Raw genomic sequence first — 24,884 nt, forward strand, 5'->3', positions numbered from 1 at the left:
TTTAAAAAGAGGTACTATAAACCACTGAGAACAACCCCTTTTTATAAAGACACATGATAATGTCATAATAAACAATGCCTAACCTCAAAATAACTGCATCGGCGCGGGCCAAGACAGCTGCAGGGGGGCTTGGGTAAGTGAAACTGTTTGTTTGTATAGAACTATTCAGTTCTGCTTTAAGAACCCGAAACATAGGCTTCTCCAATTTATTCTGGTAGCTGCTAAAACTTATATAGCCTCTCAATGCCTGAAGCTCTTTATCTTTACCAGTTCTGGAATGTAGAATAGACCACATGGTTTTTGAACACCTTAAAGAGAATCTGTACTCTAAAATTCCTAAAATAAAAAGCATACCATTCTATTCATGTTCTCCTGGGCCCCTCTGTGCTGTTTCTGCCACTCCCTGTTGCAATCCTGGCTTGTAATTGCCAGTTTTAAGCAGGGTTTACAAACAATAGACATGGCTTCTAACCAGTGTGTGATAGGCTGAGGAGCTAAGCCTGTGAAAGAAGATTAGATTATATAACAGAGATAATACAGCCACTGTGCAACTAGGAAAGGCTGCAATAATCCAGACCACATTAGAACAGGTATAGGAACTTATAGGATAGAAGAAATAAGGCTGAAAATTTTGTTACAGAGTCTCTTTAATGCTCTTATACAAGACATCATGGACCAATTCACCGCCATCTTGGGAGCCTTGGATTGAGTTGAGGGGAGGTCTTGGCCTCAAATCGGTTTTGGAGGCTTAAAGTGGAACGGTCACGAAAATTTTAATATTTAAAGAGAACCTGTACTGAGTAAAATTATTTAAAATAAACACATGAGGTAACTTCAAATGAAAATTACATAGTCACCTTGCCATCAGTTCCTCTCAGAAGCTCACTATTTTCTTCTTACAGTGATCCCTTCCAGTTCTGACAACATTTTGTCAGAACTGAAATATATCAGTTGCTGTCAGTTACAGCTGAGATGAGAACTGATGTGTCCATGTTTCCCTATGGCTCAAGTCGGCGATGTTTACAGTTTAACAGTGTGCTGACCAGGAAGCTGTTATGGGGTAATAGCCATTTTCAAAATGGAGGACGGAGAATTCCATTGATCACAGTGGACAAACAGGACGCAGGAGAGGAAAAATAGATTGAGGAGTAGACTACACAGGAGGTAAGTATGACTTGTGTATGTTTATTTTGACTTTTAAAGTTCAGTACAGGTTTTCTTTAAAACACATACAAATAAGAAGTATATTTTACTCTGGGAGAAATGTACTTCTTATTTTTATGTGTTTTTAAATGTTAAGATTTTCGCGACCGTTCCTCTTTAAGTACCCCTTTACCGCTTTTGTGCTGGACAGGAGGGTCATCCTCATTACTAATCTTATTGCACTAACTTACATGGTTTTATTCGCCTTTATTCCCTTCCGAACAGGAGCTATTGTATATCTGTACTACCTTCGAAGGCCATGTGCCGCATTCAGTCCAAACCTTACTGCACTTTATTAATACTGTTACATCCTTGTATGCATTTTACATGTTGACTGTGATTGTATATGACAGCCTACCCTGTCTGTCACATGGGGTTAGGCGTTTGGCTTGCATGTACCTTTTTTCTGCATATTAAAAAAAATGTAAAACTAAAAGTGCAGTACAATGAAAGATGTAATAAGGTCTGACACTATTTCTCCCAAAGCATACAGAGAGGACTTTTCACAATTTAAATGGAGAGGTGGTGAAGAGAGATTCTGGCATCTGGATAAATGGTTTTGATTTCACTGGATTATCACACATCAGTCCTCATATCCCTGAGTTAAATGACACAATCAGAGCCCCATGTGACGATGTTCCTTTCTGTGGATATCCCTGGTTCTTACCTGTACATTCCTTCCTCAGGTCAGTGATTGCATGTCAGCATAGTGCCTTTACCTGAATCCTATGCATAATATCAGACTTGGAAGATAGTATTTACAGCTGTAGCTAGACAAACACTTGAGAAGTCTACCTGAGATTAGGTGCAATGCACATTTTTCTGATTTGTAAATCAGGAAGCCTTAATCTTTGTATCACTTTGCACTGGTCCAAATCGATCAGAATTCAGTAAAAAATGATAAATGAACATGTCAGATCAATGTTTGATCACATATTGATCATGTGTCGTGAATTTTAATATGATTTTATTAGATTCAATATTTTTGTCAAATGTAACTTCTATTAGTAACCAGGGCTGTGGAATCGGAGTCGGGGCAATATTTGGGTACCTCGAGTCGGCGTCAGGAGAAAATACTCTGACTCCTAATGAATTTAAACTGTAATTAAAATAGAAAATGATAAAATGTTCTGTTTCTCAGATGATGGTCATCATAAATAATTTATATATACAGTAATAGCTGCGCTTGGTCCACAAAAATGAAATAAACCAATCAAAAAATGGTTAATTGTGCTGCTTCAATAAAGCAGTCCCCGTATTTTTAAAGTCAGATATACATATCTGATGATTGTGACTGTACAGTATATATGATGTGTACACAGGAATTTTAAAACACACACACACACACACACACACACACACACACACACACACACACACACACACACACACACACACACACACACACACACACACACACACACACACACACACACACACACACACACACACACACACACACACACACACACACACACACACACACACACACGTTTGCACTCCCATTGCTCATGAAATCGAATAATTTGATGTGTTAAAATTTGGTTTGGTGGCTACGAATTAAAGGGTACCTGAGACGGATGAGCAGAAAAGTTTTATACATACCTGGGACTTTCTCCAGCCCCCTTCAGGCTAATCCAGTCGCTGTCCTCCTCTGCCACCTGGATCTTCTGCTATGAGTCCTGGTACTTCAGCCAGTCTGTGCAGTCCGGCCGTGTGCCGCACCCATAGCAAGGAACATTCTGCACCTGCACAACAGTGCTGAGCAGGTGTAGTACGCTCCCAGTGGCGGAGTGGGTGCATGCGCACTACGCCCGACTGGCTCAAGTACTTGGACCCATAGCAGAAGATCCAGGTGGCTGAGGAGGACAGCGAGGGACTGATTAGCCTGAAGGGGGCTGGAGGAAGCCCCAGGTATGTATAAAACTTTAATTTCATCTGTCTCAGGTTTACTTTGTTACATAGTAGTACTATACTCTACATATGCACTCCCCGCAGAGCTGCAGGGAATCCCCTGAGAATGTTGTGCACATTGAACACAGAGGTGTTGTCTATCACCCATAAACCTGGTTCAGATTGTACATGAAGAATGTGTAATAGAGGAAAAATAGCCTCATTCTCCTGCAGACTACCTGTACATCACTTAACATGTACCAACAGTCACATTGCCTAGGGCCTGACAGATGTTCTTTGTTCCTGTCTTCTACAAGTACTCTCACCAAGGACTAGTTTCAGTCTCACTAAAAGTATTAGAGGCAGACGATCAGCCGGCTAGCCAGGTAACAGGTATTGTTTAAAAGGGAATAAATATGGCAGCCTCCTTATCCTTCTCACTTCAGTTATATATTAAAGTTCCTAAGCGTTGGCAGTTAAGAGATGCATTTCATGTTGCATACTTTCAATCAATAAAATTGTAATATGCAAATTAGAGGAGTCTGAGTCGAGGAGTCGGAGGAATCCTAACCTGAGGAGTCGGAGTCGGTGGATCTTTGTACCGACTCCACAGCCCTGTTGGTAACGTCATGTTGTGTATGCCTTCCGTATAGGGAACCTGAAACGAGATTGCCATATTTATTTCCTTTCAAGTCATACCAGTTGCCTGGCAGCCCTGTTTATTTTACGGCAATAGTGTCTGAATAGCACCAGAAACAAACATACAGCTTATCTTGTCAGATCTGACGGAAATGTCAAACGCCTGATCTGCTGCATGCTTGTTCAGGGTCTAGGGCTAAAAGTATTAAAGACAGAGGATCAGCAGGATAACCTGGCAACTGTTATTGCTTATTAAACGACTTCGTTCTATCTGAACGGATATATCCGTCCAGATAGACTGTGCAGCTCCTGCTGCCTGAGGCACGTGCTCTCATTGCCTGCCGTTAGCCCCCCGATCAGTCAATGGGACTATAGTTCCCATTCACTGATCTTCTTATCAGAGACCACAGTTTTTCTGCAAAAAAAAAAAAGTTCCCCGTCCTCTTTCTAGTTCCCAGGAAGAGACTCGTACGCATGGTTGCTCGGGTAGTACTTTTTAAAACCCGCCCATATCTGGGTACCCGGATCCGAGTCGGATATCCGGATCTGACCTTGCAGATATCCGAGTGAATTCAGATATCCGACCAAATTACCCGCGGGTACCCAACCTATTCGGGTATCTGGATAGAAAAACCGGAAGTGCCCTTTAATTAGCTTTAAAAAGGGTTTTTAGGGTAAATGATGCATGTAGCATCATGTTTTTTTAAAGGGAAACACTAATTAATTTATTATTTGGTGGACATAAAATGAAAAAAACAACAAACTGTCGATTAACATCAGGACGAGGTTCCAGACAGTGGTCGTGCAACCCACATTGTGTCCAAAATCCAATTGCACAACTGGGACATGACAATTTTCAGCCCAGACACCTCCAAAAAATGACACCGCAATTGTGTTTTAGGTTGAATATAGACACAGAATATTACACAGGGGGGCTGGCCAGGGTTCCCTTCTGTGATTGGGTGCCAGGGCTTAGGCTGGGAGGCTTCTGATTGGCTCAATGAGGTCAGATGGGGCTGGCCAAAGTTCCCCTCTGTGATTGGTTGCTAGGGCTTCTGCTGGGAGCCCTCTGATTGGCTGGGAGCCCTCTGATTGGCTCAATGACATCATCTCCCTTGTTACAGTACCCGGATCCGGATATCCGTCGGATATCCGCGGGTACCCGGATTATGCGGCCAGATACCCGCATAGAGCTATCCGGATCCGGCCCCAGGTATCCGGAATCCGGATCTGACCGGATAGCAGAAAAATGGTCAGGTACCCAGATGCGGATGAGCATCCCTGCTCGTACGCTTCCAGGACTTTTTTTTTGACTGTGGCCATCTTGTGGCCAAATAGTGAACTACACCCACATACATTTTTTTATTAATGTACATAATTACATTACTTTACATTTAAAATTAGCTGTTTACCTCCCACCAGGGTTGCCAACCCAATTTCTTATTTTTGCTGGACAAAATGGTCAAAAAATCTGGACACCCCAAGTTTTGGACGGACAGGGGCGGAGTCAGGGGGCGGAGTCAGTAGCGGGCTTTTTGGGGAACTTGTTGTGATTGGGGGGGGGGGGGGGGGAATAAAGCTGAAGCAGGTGATTACTGCATAAGGCTCATGCGAAACAGCATTCCTGAACTGAGAGGCCTTTCTTACCCAAAGTAAGATTAGATAATCTTTCGAATGGCATTATCAAAGTTAAACCTAAAACTGATTAGAGAACCACAGGCATTATTCCAAAAAACATTGTTCAATAAGAACAAAACCAACACTGCACTGAAATGTTAACATAATGCCAAAAAGTTCTTTTAAACAGCATTAACCTCAGGCATCAATGCAGAAACCAGTGTACCAGCAACAGAATAAAAGAAAAATGGCACTGACTTCCTAATGGACCAGTACAGCAAAACAAGCAAGCAGTTAAAAATCTGACAGGTTTTGGACTAGTCCATCTAATGGCAGATTCTCAGGGTTTTCTTTGTTTCCAAAAGCATTCCCTAACTGTCACAACAGTAAGATACCAGCCACTAGCCAGACTCCTTACTTGCTAACACACCATTTTAGGCATTAGGTTTGAGCAAATGCATTTCTGAAAGTGCTTTTAAAAACAAACAAAACCCTATGAATCCCCCATGAGGAGATGTGCTAGTCCAAAATCCTGTCAGATTGTAACTGCTTACGTGTTTCAAACTGTAATGAGAGGGATATGGAGGCTGACATATTTCCTTTTAGTTGCCTGGCTGTCCTGCTGATCCTCTGCCTCATGCTTTTAGCCATAGACCAGACCCCAAACAAGCATGCAGCAGATCAGGTGTTTGACATTGTCAGATCTGACAAGATTAGCTGCATGCTTGTTTCAGGTGTGTGTGATTCAGACACTACTGCAGCAAAGAGATCAACAGGATAGCCAGGCAAATGGTATTGTTTAAAAAGGAAATATGGCAGCCTTCATATTCTTCTCATTTTAGTTGTCTTTTAACAGAATGCCAAAATGTACAGTTTACCAATCTTATCAGGCAGCAGATTTCCCCAATCTTATCGGGCAGCAGATTTCCCCAATCTTATCGGGCAGCAGATTTCCCCACAAAGGCAATCTTATCGGGCAGCAGATTTCCCCACAAAGGCAATCTTATCGGGCAGCAGATTTCCCCACAAAGGCAATCTTATCGGACAGCAGATTTCCCCACAAAGGCAATCTTATCGGGCAGCAGATTTCCCTACAAATGCTATGAGATTGGCAGTTTGGCACAGACACAGACAGGTATGATGCTGAACGCTATGCCAGAATGACAAGTGGCCTACCTACCCCACCCCAGGCTGGGCAAGGCCTGGCAAGCCCTCCATGCCCCCAGCTCCCACTCCCAGGGGTGCCTCTCTCTCCCTCACAGAGACTCACAGTTAGTGTGCTGGGCTCCTGGGTCGACTCGGCTTGGCTGTTTTTCTCCTTGGCCTGGTCGGGTGGTGGTCGCTCCTGGAGTCCTGGCAGGTGGCGGCTGCGGGCTGGGCTGTGGGGGTTCAGAGTCAGGCTGCTGATCTGCTCCTGTGCTCGGCTGCTGCTGATCTGGCTGGCTGCTCCTGAGTCCTGCCCTGCTGCGTGGACCTGTGCTCGGCCTCGGTCGGCTGCTGCTGATCTCTGGCTGGCTGCTCCTGAGTCCTGCCGCGTGGCCGTGGACCTGTGCTCGGCCTCGGTCAGCTGAGCTGCTGCTGATCTGGCTGGCTGCTCCTGAGTCCTGCCCTGCTGCGTGGTGGCTCGGCGGCGCTGTGTGTCCCACTGCCCCTGAGTGCTGTGGCTCTGTCTGTGCTCAGTGTGCTGCGACCTCAGCTCCGACCTGGCTGCAGTGCCGCCCGTGTGACGCTGACGCACTCCTCTCTCCTCGCCGTCCTCCCTCCTCGGACTCTCGCTGCTGCTGTGCTCAGAGTGTGCCAAAAAGAGGTTACCTGATTGGAGGGGACACCCGGGGACTCGGGGAGGAGAGGGCAGCTGAGAGGAGACTGAGGGAGGGGGGAAAAAGAGCGCGCGCACAGCGCGAGGTGCATGCGCAGAACAGATTGGAGTAATTTATGCAATTTTGGACGGACGACTGCCCAGGAAATACGGGCAGTACGGACAGCTCTATTTTGAGAGCTTCTTTACGGACAGTCCGTCTTTTGACGGACGCTTGGCAACCCTGCCTCCCACACCAAAAATTGCCCAAACACATTTTTTAATTAAAAAAATTACAATTAAAAAAAAATAAATAAAAAAAAAAATATTTACCTAAGGGTCTGAACTTTTTAAATATGCATGTCAAGAGAGTATATTTTTTTCTTTTTAATTAAAAGCTTGTAAATAGTGATGGACGCAAGTTGAAAAAATGCACCTTTATTTCTAAAAAAAAATATCGGTGCCATAAATTGTGATAGGGACATAATTTAAACTGGGACAGATGTGCAAATAAAATACCTGGGTTTTAATTACGGTAGTATGTATTAATTTCAAACTATAATGGCCAAATCTGAGAAATAATGCATTTTTTCCATTTCTTTCTTAATCTTCCAGTTAAAACGGATTTAGAAAAAAATAATTCTTAGCAAAATGTACCACCCAAAGAAAGCCTAATTAGTGGCGGAAAAAACAAGATATAGATCAATTCATTGTGATAATTAGTGATAAAGTTATTGGCGAATTAATGGGAGGTGAAAGTTGCTCGGATGCATAAGGTGAACAACACTGTAGGCTGAAGTGGATAAAAGAAAATAAATATGGCAGCCTCCTTATACCTCTTGCCTCAAGTTCCCTTTAAGATTTGTAGCACTGGTAATTGGAAAAAAACATCAGTGAGAATGTAATAACCCTAGTGAAAACCGTGAAGTGCCAATTGTTAAGTTGCCAGCACTGTTTTTGTGCTAGGCAGTTAAAGAGGCACTTAAGTGAAGTTCCACTCACCTGGGGCTTTCCTCAGCCCCCTGCAGCTGATCGGTACCCTCGACGTGTCTCTCCGATCTTCCTGGTCCCGCCGGCGACCACTTCCGGTTTCGCCGTCAGCATAGAGAGCTGCTATAGCAACATAGAGAGCGCTATTGTGAAGAATCACTCGTGTTCCCAGCCTGTCGGGTCTTGACGGCGAAACCGGAAGTGGTCGCCGGCGGGACCAGGATCGGAGAGACATGTCGAGGGCACCGATCAGCTGCAGGGGGCTGAGGAAAGCCCCAGGTGAGTAGAACTCATTTTTTTTTCACTTAAGCTTTACTTTACCCACTTGATGACCCAGCCTTTACCCCCCCCCCCCCCCCCTTAAGGACCAGCGCTGTATTTGCTGATCTGTGCTGGGTGGGCTCTACAGCCCCCAGCACAGATCAAACACCAGGCAGAGCGACCAGATCGCCCCCCTTTTTTCCCCACTAGGGGGATGATGTGCTGGGGGGGTCTGATAGCTCCTGCCTGCGTGTGGCTGGCGAGGGGGGGCACCTCAAAGCCCCCTCCACCGCAGTATTCCCCCCCTCTCCCTCTTCTCCCTCCCTTCCCCGGAGATCGGAGGCTGCACAGGAACGGATCTGTCCTGTGCAGCCTCTAGCAGGCTCCTGCCTGTCATGTGACAGCGATCCCCGGCCGCTGATTGGCCGGGGATCGCTGATCCAGTACAACACTGCTACTGTTAGCAGCGTTGTACAAATGTGAACAAAGCGGATTATTTCCGCTTGTGTTTACATTTAGCCTGCGAGCTGCGATCGGCGGCCCGCAGGCTATTTACGGAGCCCCACGCCGTGAATTGACAGGCTGCTTCCTGATTAATTAGCCTGCAGCCGGCGACGCAGATCTGCGTCGCTGGTCCTGCAGCTGCCACTTTGCCGACGCGCGGTATGAGTGCGCGGTCTGCAAGTGGTTAAAGGAGTTATCATAGGAAAAAAGAAAAATTAGCTTTACTCACCTGGGGCTTTTTCAAGCCCCTTGCAGCCGACTGTCCCACGCTGTCACCTCTGCTCCCCGCCGTTGTCCCGGTCTCGTAGATCGGTATTCGGCCTTACTGTGGCTGCGCGAAGCACCGCTGTCAATCATGGCCACGTGCGCAGTTCGCCACGGCCCACGTGGCCATGATTGACAGCGGTGCTTCGCGCAGCCGTAGTAAGACCCACCCCGCGGTCGGCCTGAATACCAATCTACGAGACCGGGAAAGCTGCTGGGAGCGGAGGTGACAGTGTGGGACAGTCGGCTGCAAGGGGCTGGAGAAAGCCCCAGGTGAGTAAAGATCATTTTTCTTCTTTTCTTTTTCTTTTTTTCCCCCCACAACCCCTTTAAATAACTGCATACAATAAATGTGTGATCCAGTTTGCAGGAATCTTTAGTATCAGCACTTTAAAATAGAATTAGAAACTGACGTAGCATTTACTTCACTCGTTAGAACTGTAAAGTTGCTGGTTCTCATTGCAACATATATTCTCACTGCTGTCCATATTAAATATTCATTTTTTTGGGGTGCATTGGGCCAGTGGGTTTACATGGCACTCACTGTAGTTATATCCACCAGTCACGTTGGGACAGCTCTAGTAGTTTATGCAAACATTCAGAAATAATAAGCAGCTGCAAAGAGAAAATGCATTTGTAAACATCAATGGCATTTCCCTCAAGCATGTAAAGGAAATGGAATTGGCATCCCAATAATGCGTGAACAGCAATTTTTATTGTACCAGATAAAATGCTGCAACACACGCTACTGACAAAAGTCCTTATAAGCTAATGTAAAGTGGAACGTCACCATGATCTAAGAGCTTGGCGCCAGCTCCTTTGAACATAGAGGGCAAATCTGCTGTCCATTATGATTTCACAGGATGTTGGTCTCCAATTCAAAGGTTCTGGAGTGGCACACCTTGCCTGAAATGTTGGGTGCTGAGCCTGGGTGCTAAGCCACGTCACCCCAATGACAGTAGTAGCAAAGAGGCCAGCACACCTTCGTCACAATGCAATCTTCTGTTTTATTGCATTAGTCAGCACAAGCTTGACAATTGTTTTGGGGCTTTGGAGGGTCCACTTTAGAAAAGTGCAGACATACAATAACACCCAATGTGAAATCGTACACAATGCAATAAAACAAAAGTTTGCATCGTGACGACGGTGTGCTGGCCTAACTCTTTGCTACTAATTCAAAGGTAAGGCATTAAATAAAGCAAGTTTTTAGTATCTTCATTGTGTAAGAACTGATGTCCAACCATTCATATTTAGAAGAGAAATAAGACAGGTTTTCATGTTATTAACAGTTGTGAGACAGAGAACTAAAGATGTTTATAAGGTGTAAGCCTTAACTACACAGTTACTGGAGTTTTTATGATGATGTTAATGGAGTTTGTCTGATGTTGTTATAACAGAAAGAACTGGTATCTCCCAGCACCCCCACCTTCAGTGTCTAAAAGCATGGAATTTAAACTGGCATCAAGAGAAAAGCTGCCATGGGGTGTTACAAGACTTAACTTTGAAGCTAAAGGTTTGTAAGTTGTTCATATTTGAGAGAGAGAGAAAAAGTTTTGAATCAGGATGATACCATTTATTGGCTAACTCAGAAGAAAACTAGTAAGCTTTCAGCTAGGAAGCCTTACTTTTTAAAAAAATACACTGATTATAGCAGAGGAAGACCAAGCAGCAGACCCAGAGGATAGAGAAGACCTTGGTGGAAAGGGCCCAAAGATAGGAGTTTGGGCAGGAAACGGGACATGTGGCCATAGCCGCCCTCTTCAGCATGCTCTGCTCCTTGTTCCTCTGCATTTTAGTTACAAACACAACATTTATAACGCGCTTCTCTCCTGGCGGACTCAAAGCGCCAGAGTAATATGTGCTGTTGTACTCTGAGCGCTGTTTAGTATAACTGGGGGAACACTCCACTGGCTGCAGACTGGCAAAGGATACTTTGCTGCACACACTTTGTATGTTACTACACTGGGACACCAGTTACTATGGGACCGAGGGCAGGAGGAGGAACAGCACTGTTCGCATGGGCAGGTGGGAGACCCAAACTGGAGGCTCGACTGACTGAAGTACCAGAGAGTAGTCAGGTGTGATTTGAAGGACTAAGGAACTTGCCGCTATATGGAAAAAAACATTGAAAATTGTCTATGGAAAAATGCTAGCAACGGAAACCCAGAAATCATGTAGAAGAATGCTAGGCTATGTGTGTTCCCTGCAGTAACTACCATATGTTGAATAAAGCGTTCATTGTTTCGGTAGCAGCTTATTCAGTAGTCTGCATATATAAAAGTAAACCTGATCAGCTGGAGAGGTACGTTACCCATAAATGTAATGGTCAGTATACTTTTAAACAGTTAAAGGCATAAGAAAAGTAATGATTGCATTTATAACTGGTGCTATAGAAGGTTCTTTGCGGAGGTGTGCAGGGGGTTAGGGTTTGGGTGTAATATGCTGATTACTGGAAATGGCGTCCATGCCCAAAGTTCACTAATCATAGCTGCCATAACGCCATGATTCTACCCCTTCCTCATGATGTAATCGCTCTACTAATGACAATAACTATATTGATTATGTCCCATTTAACTGAAGTTGTGCTATTTGCTTTCATTACATTGAAATATTTTTGTGTAACTTGAAATGTAACCATTGCATACAGAACACTTTAATATTCGCTTGTGTCTTCCACAACATTAGGACCTAGTCACATGACTGTGTACTTGCGACCACATCACCCATATGTACTGCATAGCTGGTCCCTGGGTGATGGGACACCAGTGGCAAGCAGTGATGGAGACTGCTTCATATATTACTCTCATGGCCTACAGGCTCCTGTGTGGAAATTCTGGATTGAACTTAAGGTGAGGGTGTGACATAGCTCTGGTTAGTGAGGCTATTTCAAAATGTTGCTTTCATATTGCTTAACGGCTATGGGGATCTCAATGCATGCAATTTTGAAATTCACTTTATAGCAATTAGCAATGTCTTATATTGGGTGATTTGAATTACATTTACCTTCTTGACATCTGAGCCTGGCATAAACTCCTTGCTTTGTCCAGGGAGTCTGAAGGTACCCATTCTTGTATAAGCCTACCAAATCTATGTAGTAGAAGAGTAAACTGAGTGAATATACTTTGAGTGGATCCCTTAGGTAGTCCCTTACATTACACAGACGTGGTATGATTGTACAATCAGGATGATGTAATTAATGGGCACCGTTATAGAGCTTGTGCTCATTGCATGCAACCTTGAAGTCCAAGCTTATGTGTATATTCCTAAACATTCTTCCCCTTAGCTTGTTCACTGTGAAATTAATGTTTATTCATTTAGCTATCATTAGACATCTTTCACACAGGGTGCTCTAGTGCACTGGCTGGGCACTTGCTAGCACTTGGCACAGGCAGCAGAGAGATACATAGTTACACCTGGGTGCAGTCAGGGCTGCACAGATGCTGCAAGGTAACCGCACTGCATGGTAAACACTGACACCTGTTGCATTACAAATGCAGCCATTTAGTTGCAATGAATTGCAGTCGTAAAGGCACTTGGTGTCAGGCAGACTGGAGGCTTAACTGCGCAACATGAGTGCAGTTCAGCCTCACATGTGAAAGAGGCCTTAGCTCCCCTGTACATCTAAAATTGCATAATTGCCCAGTTGTATTGTCTTCCCCCATCATGGTCTGCAGTAGTTGGCGAGACCAATCTGGTCTACCATTCCAGCTGTCTTCACTATGGAAACCAGATGCAGGACTTCATCTTCCATCCTATGAGTACAAGCCAGTCTGTGACTCAGTTGAAGAGATTTTCTTTTCACTCCTGTCCCCAGGACCTCCCAGGGCTTTTGTGAATTAAATAAGAATACTAGTACAGTAGTCCCAGGGTCAAGAAATGCAGGGCAGCAATAACAACCATCTGAGTGTACTAGGACTCACTCTACAAAACAGATGGAGACACACGACAGCCATAAAAATCCCTTGCCCATCCTATTCTAACCTTGGTGTATTTGCCTTCTTAAAACAGATGGAAATCTGCAATAATTAAGCTATAAGTGAACATTTGTGGTTACCCACAATGCACTACTACTGAATATGCAAATTATCCCTTTTCGCCCTTGGTAAGTCAAGCAAGCATCCAGAACCGCTGGTGTATAGCAAGCCTATAGCTTTAAATTTTACACAGCCGTATCAAACCCACATGTAGACAGCCTGTTTCGGACTTTTGGTCCTCATCAGTACATGGCAGGGATTGATAAGGCTGTATGAGATAGGGCTTGGACCAGTACAACAGAGTAACCAAGCAGCTCAGGGTGACCCAAACTACTAGGAATGTATAGGGGGATAAAAGGGACCAAAAAGCCCTCCTACTAAAAAAAAGCAAAGCTTGGTGTATTTGCCTTCTTAAAACAGAAGGAAATCTGCAATAATTCAGCTATAAGTGAACATTTGTGGTTACCCACAATGCACTACTACTGAATATGCAAATGATTCTTTTTCACCCTTGGTAAGCCAAGCAAGCATCCAGAACTGCTGGTGTATAGCAAGCCTATAGCTTTAAATTTTACACAGCCATATCAAACCCACATGGAGACAGCCTGTTTCAGACTTTTGGTCCTCATCGATACATGGCAGGGATTCAGCTGAATTATTGCAGATTTCCTTCTGTTTTAAAAGGGAAATACACCAAGCTTTGCTTTTTTTTTAGTAGGAGGGCTTTTTGGTCCCTTTTATCCCCCTATACATTCCTAGTAGTTTGGGTCACCCTGAGCTGCTTGGTTACGCTATCCTAACCTCAAATAGAATTTTAGCAGCAGGCTGTGTGGGAGACTCAAAACAGTCTCAAGACTATAGGGGTTTTTAGTAGGAACCGCAAAAGTCTTTATTCTTCAATAATATAATATGTTTTCGATTGCAGTCGTGAAATGTAGACAATTCATACAAAGATTCACTCTACAGAATCATAAGCTGCCTGACACGTATTTACGGCCAAAAGCCGCCTCCTCAGTGGCACACAAATGTGTAGATATCAGGATAAAACCCAAGGTTAGGAGACCACAATCTAAGATTCAAAGAATCCAGATATGACACAGAAAAGTGCTGTCCGCGATCACCACAGGAACGTGCAAGATGTGTTGGGGACTCAGTGGGCAGAGCCACTGTAGTGAGTAGTTGATGACAGAGACTTTGATGCAACAATGAAAATTCCCACTCCTAGTCCAGTACCCTAATTATGTGAGTCTGCAGTGTATTAAACTTTTTCACTAGGAAAGTTGATGGGACTGTTCTCTTTGCCATGGACTGATTTAAAGAACTTCAGGAAGTAAAAACCTCTTGATGTAAAGAGTCAGAAATTTGACTTCAAATTTAGGTTTCTGTAACACCTTCACCTTCGGTGTGTGCAGCACTACAACTATTTGTTTGTCAGGGAAAAATAGGCATTTTAGTGAAGGACTATTCTGGCTGGCTGCAGAGCAGTACATGGAAGACAGAAGTGTGTCAGGACTAGAGATGTCGCGAACTGTTCGCCGGCGAACGGTTCCAGGCGAACTTCGGGGGTTCGCGTTCGCCTACCAAACGCAAACTTTTCCAGAAGTTCGATTTGCCCTATAAAGCTCTATTGAGCAAAACTTTGACTCTTTATATTACAGCCAGCAGACACATTATTGCCATTCACACTGCTCTCAATGCTGGTCTCCTTGTATTTTGTGTTCAACAGTTGTCCAAAGAGAACCCCAGATAGCCAGGTAGATTCATCTCTCTCTCTCTCACCAACACTACATGCTGAAGCCAGCCTAGCATGTACCTTTTATGCTCAATCCATTTATGCTCAAAATACAATTCCGCGGAAAGCGGTGACCATCCCTACTAGAGAGAGAGAGAGAGAGAGAGAGAGAGATATGAATCTACCTGGCTAGGCCATGCCTGGCTACAGATCTGTATGCAGTGGATGCATGGTGTAATGGTGAAGGGCTCTGCCTCTGACACAGGAGACCAGAGTTTGAATCTCGTCTCTGTCTGTTCAGTAAGCCAGCACCTATTCAGTAGGAGACCTTAGGCAAGTCTTCCTAACACTGCTATCTTGTCTAATTTTTCTCGTGACAACTGTTGAACACAAAATACAAGGCCATGTCTGGCTACATGTCTGTAAGCAGTGGCTGCATGGTGTAATGGTGAATGGCTCTGCCTCTGACACAGGAGACCAGAGTTCAAATCTCATCTCTGTCTGTTCAGTAAGCCAGCACCTATTCAGTAGGAGACCTTAGGCAAGTCTTCCTAACACTGCTATCGTCTCTAATTTTTCTCTTGACAACTGTTGAACACAAAATACAAGGCCATGTCTGGCTACATATCTGTGCTACTTCCTATAGAGTGTGCCCTAGTGGCTGCAGCTCTGGTGCTTTGAGTCTGCCAGGAGAAAAGTGTGATATAAATGTTATTTGTCTTGTCTAATTTTTCTCTTGCATTAAGCATAAATGGTACATGCTAGGCTACTTTCAGCTACTTTCAGCTAGTAGTGTTGGTGGTACAATGGATATGTTTGTTGCCTACCATACACTGAGGCCTGGGTTCAAATCCCTATCATGGTATATAAGCTGGTTTTTGAAATACTGGAATTCCCTGGCAGATGAGACCCTAGGTAGAAGGGTAGGAGGGAGGTGGCCAATTAAAATCTCCCTAGCAGAGTGTGTAGCAGCTGTCCCATAACTAATTAGTGTAGGCAGACAACTGAGTCAAATGGTATAAAGAACCTAGCTTGGAGGAGCGAGGGTGGGTGGGTCCTTCAGCAGTGTATTTCACTCAATCAGGTGTGCCTCCAGGTATTGGAGCTCTTGAAACATGTTTTATATCATTTTTCTAGCTGGTAGAATTTTTTCAAATTTTCAAAGTTCGCCTCCCCATTGAAGTCTATTGCGGTTCGCGAACTTTTTTGCGAACCGAACCTTTCGCGGAAGTTCGCGAACCAAAAATCGGAGGTTCGCGACAAAGTGATCTCTGGATAAAAGACATGAAGGTGACTTCAATGTTGTTGTTTTTTTTTTAATTCTACTAGTTATTCCATCCAGAGATTTGGGTTTAGAACCCCTTTCAGATGTTTATGGCTTTCCTTGGCACACTAGATTCCCTAACATTCTGTAATGTGACTAACTCTAGGAATGATGAGTTCTAATCCTTTTCCACTACTTTGCAAATCAAAAAAAGGGATGTCATTTATCTAAGTTTATGTAAAGGAAAATAAGGCGTTTTAAACGGCTGTTTTAGTTTTTTCTCTTGAAGATATTTTCTTGTTTATCCAAGTGATGTCCTCAGCAGGGCTATGGAGTCGGGACAAAACAAAAATCTTCCGACTCCAACTCCTCAGTTAATGAAACCACGACTCCGACTCCGGGTACCCAAAATGGCTCCGACTCCTCGACTCCGACTCCTTAGCCTAATGGCTGTGGCTGTGGGTTTTGTACAAAAATCATCCGACTCCTCAGTTTATGAAATCAACGACTCCGACTTCAACTCCGACTCCGGGTGCCCAAAATTGCCTCGACTCCAACTCCGACTCCGCAGCCCTGGTCCTCAGTTCAAACACAGTAAAGGAATACACAGACATTTATGCATGGATAACTCTTATGCCTGGTACACACCATGCAATTTCCCATCAGATAGGTCAAATTGATTCTTTCCGACATGTCCGATCTGATTTCCGATAGTTTTTCCCATCTATCTGGGAAATTGTATGGCGTATACCAGGCCTAATTGCAGCTTATTATAAAGATGTCTATTGTTCCCCCTACCTGGCTGCAGTTGTGTATTGTTAAGGCAAGGTAAAGAGGGTAAAATGGTGCATATAGATGATAAATGGTTTTGAAGGCCAAAGCACAAGAAAAGCAGGATACACTCCAGCATACTGAAGAGAATAGATTTGTACATTGATCAGACCAAGCAACCCCTGAGTATTCACATTATCCCAGCATATGAGGGGTAAGCTCTGTAGTCTGCTGGAACCTCAAGTAGAAAGGATTCACATCTTGGCAGCATGATGGCATAGTTGGAAGCGTTTTCATCTCGCAGTGCTAGGGTCCCAGGCTTAAATCTTGTCCAGGACACTATCTGCATGAACTCTGTTCTCCCTGTGGTTACATGAGTTTCCTCGCATAGCCCAAAAACATACTGTATACCCAACTGCTCCCCCTTCTCATTTACCCCTGAAAATTGTTCTTTGACTATGATAGGAATATTGAGTGTGACTCTGGTAGAGTTTATATTGTGACCTCCACTAAGGGACTGTCAGTGACAGGACTACATATTACTGTATTTTTTTGGACTATAACACTCACTTTTTCTCCCCCAACAGTGGGAGAAAAAGTCACTGCGTCTTATAGTCCAAATGCAGGGAGTTTCTGATTTGTGAACGCCTGCCCAATACCAACCTCCAACCTGCAGCAATGTTGGGGGCTCCCTGTACTGTGCCCATGCAGATGGGGACACAAAGGGGAATAGAGGAGGACAAAGGCAGACACATGGGCGACACAGGAGGAGACAAGGGGACAGTGTAGGACGCGGGCAGACTTGAGAGGTACAAGGGAGCATGAGGTACAAAGGGGACATAATCCACAAGATGCCCTTTCACCACGGATGTACCAGGTTTACTATATATTTTATTCCCCTGGTTTTTGTCCTCTAAACCTAGGGGCGTCTTATAGTCCGAAAAATATGGAATATACACAGATATTAATCTTCACAGCTGGGTTGTACCCTTTGATGCTTGAAGTATATATCCATTCATATGCGTCTGGTCCTTTACCTGTTTGAGCAGCTGAAAAAGTGCATTGGATTAGTGATGAAATCTCTTCTACAAAATGTGTAAGTTGTTACTGCTTTACTTTCCTTAGGATGAAAAAAGACTGGTGCTTTAATCCATTTTTGCTAGCCTTTTATATAGGTTTGGATTTCTTCCTTCCATTTTCCGACCTCTGTCTTTGAGAGAAGACACATGGTTGTACACAGTTTGGTGATGGTGCATATTTGTGTGTTTCAGGGTTCGGATGAGTATGCTGATGGCATGGTTTCGGTTGCTGCAGCCTCCCACTACTTCTATGGATCTGACCAGTATTCCCCTGCATTGGTATCTCTGCAGCAGAGATTCCCAGACTGGAGTTTTCCATCTGCCTGGGTCGGCACATATCAGGTGTTTGTATATTGATGTCTTTTTGTGCCATCACCAGCATAATGCAGTATTTGCATATACATTGGGCCTTGTCATCTGAGGAAGCAAGGAATTATGGGAAAACCTCTGCATGAACTTTTTGTACACTGGAGTAAAGAAGAAGAATGAGCCTAGGCATTCTTTTGGTCTGCTGTGCTTTATCCTGGGTGAAAATACTGGTTATTAGATTATGAAGACTGGATTTTCTTGTGAAAGACAAAAATCAAGAAAAATTGTTGGAATGTTTTGTTTCTCGAACTATTAATTGTTTCTAGGATTATTACTGATGTATGAAATTTTCAGTTTACAAAAATATCCCCATGGTCTATGTCAATATTCTTCAGTATATTGTCATTTACATTGGTTTTTGCTCTGTTTCCCAAACCTGTCTAAGGTTCATCACAGGTCAGGTCATGCAGGTATGTACACAGGTGCTAAACCCCAGTCCCTATGTGAATAAGTGTGATGACCTGCAGAGCATGATCTGGTGGGACCTACAGTTTGGTGTGCACTATTTCTTGGGATAGCTCTGTGTCTGCTGAACTCATTTTTCAGGCTGTTCAATAATGGTTATGGGTGAATTTGCATCTCTTTGTGGGAGTAGGGTAAAACATTTGCCAGCTAATCTTTATAGAAATCTGCTGGAGTTATTTAAGTGGCATTATCAAAAGAAGCACAAGTTTTTAGAGCTGTAAATTGTGTGATCTACAGTCAGAAGTGTTGGATACTTCAAGGGGTATGGACAAGACAATATAAGGTTTTGTGTTGCTTCCGGTGGACATGTTGGAGGAGGCAATTGCCCATATTCATGCTGTAAGTGTATGTGGTTGATATCCATGGTCATTTATAAATATACAGGATGTACTGTGTACTACCTTCATCAAATCGGTGACAGTTTGAGACCATTCATTAAAGAAAGATGGGTCAGTCTATTGTAAGCTGTCTCTGCCGTGCCTGGTGATCATGACTGACTGGTGCAATTGCAGTAGGTCCTAAATAGTTTAAAGAACTGGAAGCGAATCCGAAGCACTGTTTGGTAGAGTATTGCCATGCATTCGCTCACAACCAGCGGCCCCTATCCTTTTTTTGTGTGTGTGTGAGTGGTTTTTACTTTTTAGTGCGGCGTTGGTTGGATTTTCGCTGAACAAGTTAGGTTGCACTCCACTTGGATGTTAGTGAATATACACATTTGAAGACTAATATAAGGAACACTGCAGAATGGATTGCTTTTGTAAACCAGCAGTCTGGAATGACCAGGAGAAACCTTGTATGCTGTAGGCATCTGTGCACGAGATCCATACCTCAACATGCAGCACTTGTCTTAACAATTATGCCATTTTAAATGTTATTTATAGAAGCCAAAGTCAAGTGGGCCAGTTTAAAGTATTAACTTTTATTTTAGTGCCAGATTTAATATATTCTTCTTCTTTCAGCCTTTTTCAGCTGATTTATTTGTACCTAAATCTTACTAAGTTTATTTTTATATTTTATTTTTTTTAAGTAACAGTCACAGCTAGCCTTGATCTTTTTGTCTTATCCTAAAGTATTTCATTTACAGACTTATTTTAGAAGGCAGAAATAAGTCTTCATAATCTTTGTAACCCATAGCAACCAATAGGCTTTGCATTCATTAAAACAGTTAGTAAAGCAAGCAATCATGTCTTCTGGTAAAGTTACAGTTGAGAGATAAGTAAAGAGAGTAAGCAGAAATTGGACAGATCCAAGAGTGTGAACAGGGGTCAGTGTGTAAACAATTTGATAGGGACATAGAAGAAGTGGCGAGTGTAGTTAACGGTGTTAACAAACGTGGATTTATTAGAAAATGATACAAGTGAGATGAAAGAGGGTTGGATGGGTGAAGGATAAATTGGACTGGTGAAAGGGTAACCACAATGGAACTGTGGCTGAGATATGACAGGGTGGCCAATACTCACCTGGTTTGGGTGGGCTGTATGAATGTGTTGTGCTAGGAGCACACTAGGCAGAGCAGAAAACGTTTTGGGATTTTGCTTTTTACATTTTTGGGTGCGTTTTTGGTTTAAGTTTTGCATTCATTTTTGGTGTGTTTGCATTTAAATAGTGTCCCTTTTCAATGGAGTGAAATACAGTGTAACTTATTTAACCAGTTCGGGACCAGCCATAGTTAAAAAAAAATGCCATGTTTTAACACCAACTGATCCAGTGCCCAAGATTCAGTAGTTGGAACAAAACTCGGTTGTTTAAAGACAGACTAGTTCCATATCAGTCAGGAGCCGACTTAATTGGCCAATCACAGTGATCAGGAAGTGTCAAAATAAAAAAGCATCTGGTCCTTAAAGAGATACTGAAGCGGAAAAAAAATTATAATATGATTTGTATGTGTAGCACAGCTAAGAAATAAAACATTACGATCAGATACATCAGTGTAATTGTTTCCAGTACAGGAAGAGTTAAGAAACTCCAGTTGTTATCTCTATGCAAAAAAGCCATTAATCTCTACGACTTTCAAAGTCGTGGAAAGGGCTGTCTTCTGACTTTTATTATCTCAACTGTAAGTGAACAGTTTTCTTTTTATCTGCTAGAGAAGAGGTCCTTAGTTCAGACTCCTCTGAAAGAATCATTTTGAATGCTGAGTGTTGTGTAATCTGCACATATTATAGAATGATGCAATGTTAGAAAACACACTATATACCTGAAAATAAAAATATGAGAATATTTTCTTTGCTGCTAATCTTCTAGTAATTATTCATAGTACACAACCAATTCATTATATCATATATTTTTTTTCGCTTCAATGTCTCTTTAAGGGGTCAGAGCCAACATTAATTAGTTAATAAAATAAGCATCAAAAACGCATGCAAATACAGAATATAAAAAAAAATGCATGTAAAAACCTTTGTCTCTTCAGTAAAATACATGACGTGCAGTTTTTCAAAATATTGTGTGTTGAAAAATGCACATCATGAAAAGCAGATATATGCTTTTTTTTTTTTTATGCGGTTTATAAACTTTAATGAGGTTAATTGCATGCGGTTTTCGCAGCGTTTCGGCCTAATGTGCTTTTAGCCTTAAACATTGATGGCTCAGTGGTGCATGTAAACCTCATACTGGGAAGCACGGTGTAGCACTCTACAGCCAGTTGAAATAGTGCTGTTCGGTTTCGCAGTGAGATGCTAATTCCAGCTTGTGGGCAAATTTCATGCAGCTTAGAAATGGACTACTATTTGTCAATTTTGATTGGTTCAATTGCAATCTATATAGTTTGTGTCATGTATATACAAGCCAAAATAATTACCAACTCATTGTGCTCCAGCAGGATACATCCTGACCTCTGCTCCAGTCTGGTGATTCGATAAAAAGTAGGTGATGTCACTTCTTTGAACTACCAGCTTTTTTTCAGCAGTTGGACTCACAGAAAAGCTGGGAAGAGCTGCAGGGTGATTGCCTTTATGCTGGGAATACACCATATGATTTTCTGTTAGATTTACTGTAATTAGATTATTTTCTGTAGAGACTGGTCATTATCTCTGGTGCATTGTCTTCTGGTTATCTCCTGCTGAGTAGAACAATGCCTAATTGCTAGGCAGATAGATGGTTAGATAATTTCCAACATGTTGGAAATTATCTATCTGGCAGGTAAATCTAAGGGCTCGTTCCCACTATCGCGAATCCGCATGCGTCCAACGCATGCGGATTTGCACATGTAATGTGAGTGGATGGGGCTGTTTCCACTCCTGCGGTGGCGTTGTGCGTTTTTTGTTGCGGAGAAAAAACGCACAAAAGAGCCAACGATTTCGCCTGCGTCGGGAATCCGTGCGAATCGCCGCTAATGTATTTAATAGTAAAAACGCATGCGTTTGTTACATGCGTTTTTACCTGCGATTTCGCACCTTTTTCAATTTTATTTAGCCCTGGCAGTGTCATGGTTAATTTCGCATGGCACCCTGCCATGCGAAATCGCATGCGAAATCGCGGGTAAAAACGCATGCGGAAACGCATCCGCATGCGTTTTTACAAGCGTCGGAATGCGGCCGAAATCGCGTCGCAACAGTGGGAACGAGCCCTAACAGAAAATCTAATGCTGGGCATACATGGTGCAATTTTGCGCCAGAATCGAGCCGCTGGCTCGATGCCGGCGCGTCCCCACTTGTCCCACTCGTCCCCACGGGCACTTCCTTATCTGCGCTTCGTTTCTTCCATTTCCGCCCGCCGGGATCAAGAGCGGCATCAATCCGGCGTGGTGATCGGACACGTCGGATATTATCAATTGAGCCATCAGCGGCTCGATTGATAATAAACATTGAGCCGTGTATGCCCAGCTTTACATAAAATTGTATGGTGTATTCCCAGCATAAGATAGTATAGTAATAATTTCTGACATGTCCGATCTCCCATTCAACTGTTTTGCCGCTCAATTCCTGATAGAGGTGAGTGGAAAAAGATAATAAAAACGAGTGGAAGATTGGAGAATTGAGTGGCAAAATTGATAGAGCGGAAAAAACGACCAGTGTATTCCCAGCATCATTGTTCTTTGCACAATTCCAACTGGTGACACCAGGTCAGCATACCCCTGTCCTCTGCTGGGTCCCAGTCCACTGTCTTGGGCATCTAAGACCTTGCTTGATATAGCATTTCATGAAAAAAATAAAAAGTAAGAACGATCAATTTACTGTAATCTGCATTCATTTCACCTTACATTTTTGTTTTTGATAATGTATAAAATTGAGAAAACCTAAAAAGCTCACACTTAAAATCCATATGGGCCATTGATGTAGAAATAATTTCAGTTTTGTGAAAAAGAAGCTTCCCAGATGTCATTTAAAACTGTATTGTGCATCCACCCTTATGCAGCTGCTTGTACACGGTTCCAAATAAAGCTTTTCTATTTTATACTCTAGCATTGTTTCATTTGTCGAATTCCTAGTTTCGCAACACGTTACGCTGACCCAAGGGGGTACTTTAGAAGGCCTCGGGATATATACAGCTAGGTTCATGAATATTTCGACAGAGGCAACTTTTTACTAATTTTGGTTCTTTACTTTACCACAAAGAATTTTAAATGAAACAACTCAGAAGCTGAAAATTTGCACTTCAACTGCATCTGTGTTCTCCCCAGATTTTTTTTAATTTATTTTGCAGCCGGGTGGCATGAAAAAGTAGCCGGGTGGGGCACAATGAGAGAATGCAGGGCCGGTGCTTTTCTGTGTAACTGCTACTGCATAGGTTGAAGTGAGCCAATACCCGGGTGCTCACCAAAACTAGCCAGGTGGAGCACCCGGCTAAAAGGGCCTGGGGAGAACACTGCGCTTTAAGGGGAAACGTAACAGAGGGATATGGATTTTTCCTTTTAGGCTGGTTTCACAGTGGGACGTTACAGGCGCACGTTAGAGCAGCCTGTAACACACCCCAACGCACAGCAATGAAAAATCAATGGGCTGTTCAGTGCCCAATGTAACGCAGTACGTCTACATAATGTACTGCATGCAGTACTTTACACGCGGCTAAGCCGCGTTAGACTTTGCACATGCTCAGTGGGGGGCGAGAGGAGGCGAGGAGATGCCGCGCACATGGCTACTTAATATGCACTGGCGGCTGCTGATTGGCCGGCAGGACCACGTGATGCGGAATGTCTCACTCCGCATCACGAGGTCCCGCCGACCAATCAGCGCCACTCTGGTAGACCTTATGCGGATAGAGCCGCCTAACGCGGCTCACTCTAACGTCCTCTCCCGCACCACCATGCGTTGCGTTAGGGGAACGTTATGCGACCTTAACTTCCCCTCTAACGCAACGTCCTGGTGTGAAACCAGCCTTAAACAATACCAGTTGCCTGGCAGCCCTGCTGCAGTGGTGGCTGAATAACACACCTGAAACAAGCATGCAGCTAATCCAGTCTGACTTCAGTCAGAGCACCTGATCTGTATGCTTGTTCAGGGGCTGTGGCTGAAAGCATTAGAGACACAGGATTAGCAGGAGAGTCAGGCAACTGGTATTATTAACCACTTGAGGACCCACCCTTTACCCCCCCTTAAGGACCAGCGCTGTTTGTTTGGATCTGTGCTGGGTGGGCTCTGCAGCCCCCAGCACAGATCCGCGGCCACACAGAGCGATCAGATCGCCCCCCTTTTTTCCCCCCTATGGGGATGATGTGCAGGGGGGGTCTGATCGCTCCTACTTGCAGGCATTTTGCGGGGGGGGCACCTCAAAGCCCCCCTCCGCGGCGACATTCTCCCCCCTCCCTCTCCTACCTTCTCCCCCGGGAGATCTGGGCTGCACAGGACGCTATCCGTCCTGTGCAGCCAGTGACAGGACGTCCCCTGTCACATGGCGGCGATCCCCGGCCGCTGATTGGCCGGGGATCGCCGATCTGCCTTACGGCGCTGCTGCGCAGCAGCGCCGTACAAATGTAAACAAAGCGGATTATTTCCGCTTGTGTTTACATTTAGCTTGCGAGCCGCCATCGGCGGCCCGCAGGCTATTCACGGAGCCCCCCGCCGTGATTTGACAGGAAGCAGCCGCTCGCACGAGCGGCTGCTTCCTGATTAATCAGCCTGCA

The 24,884-nt window shown here is 43.9% G+C and overlaps 1 protein-coding gene across 11 annotated transcripts in view; it reads left to right on the forward strand.

The window, feature by feature from the left end:
* The window catches only part of ERMP1 (endoplasmic reticulum metallopeptidase 1), a 133,954-nt gene that overhangs the window by 86,679 nt on the left and 22,391 nt on the right, over positions 1-24,884 (forward strand). For 2 of the 11 annotated variants that reach the window (XM_068235557.1, XM_068235549.1), the window contains exons 12-15: positions 1,690-1,889; positions 10,567-10,682; positions 11,855-12,018; positions 21,645-21,687. In XM_068235557.1, coding sequence (XP_068091658.1) covers positions 1,690-1,889; positions 10,567-10,682; positions 11,855-12,018; positions 21,645-21,656 — 492 coding nt within the window. In that variant the 3' untranslated portion in view covers positions 21,657-21,687. Of the gene's footprint in view, positions 1-1,689; positions 1,890-10,566; positions 10,683-11,854; positions 12,019-18,181; positions 23,226-24,884 lie in introns of those variants that run through there. The other 9 variants (XM_068235512.1, XM_068235498.1, XM_068235504.1 and 6 more) reach the window with 9 other exon arrangements.

The sequence above is a fragment of the Hyperolius riggenbachi genome, chromosome 1 (genome assembly GCF_040937935.1).
Source record: "Hyperolius riggenbachi isolate aHypRig1 chromosome 1, aHypRig1.pri, whole genome shotgun sequence".
Lineage (NCBI taxonomy): Eukaryota > Metazoa > Chordata > Amphibia > Anura > Hyperoliidae > Hyperolius > Hyperolius riggenbachi.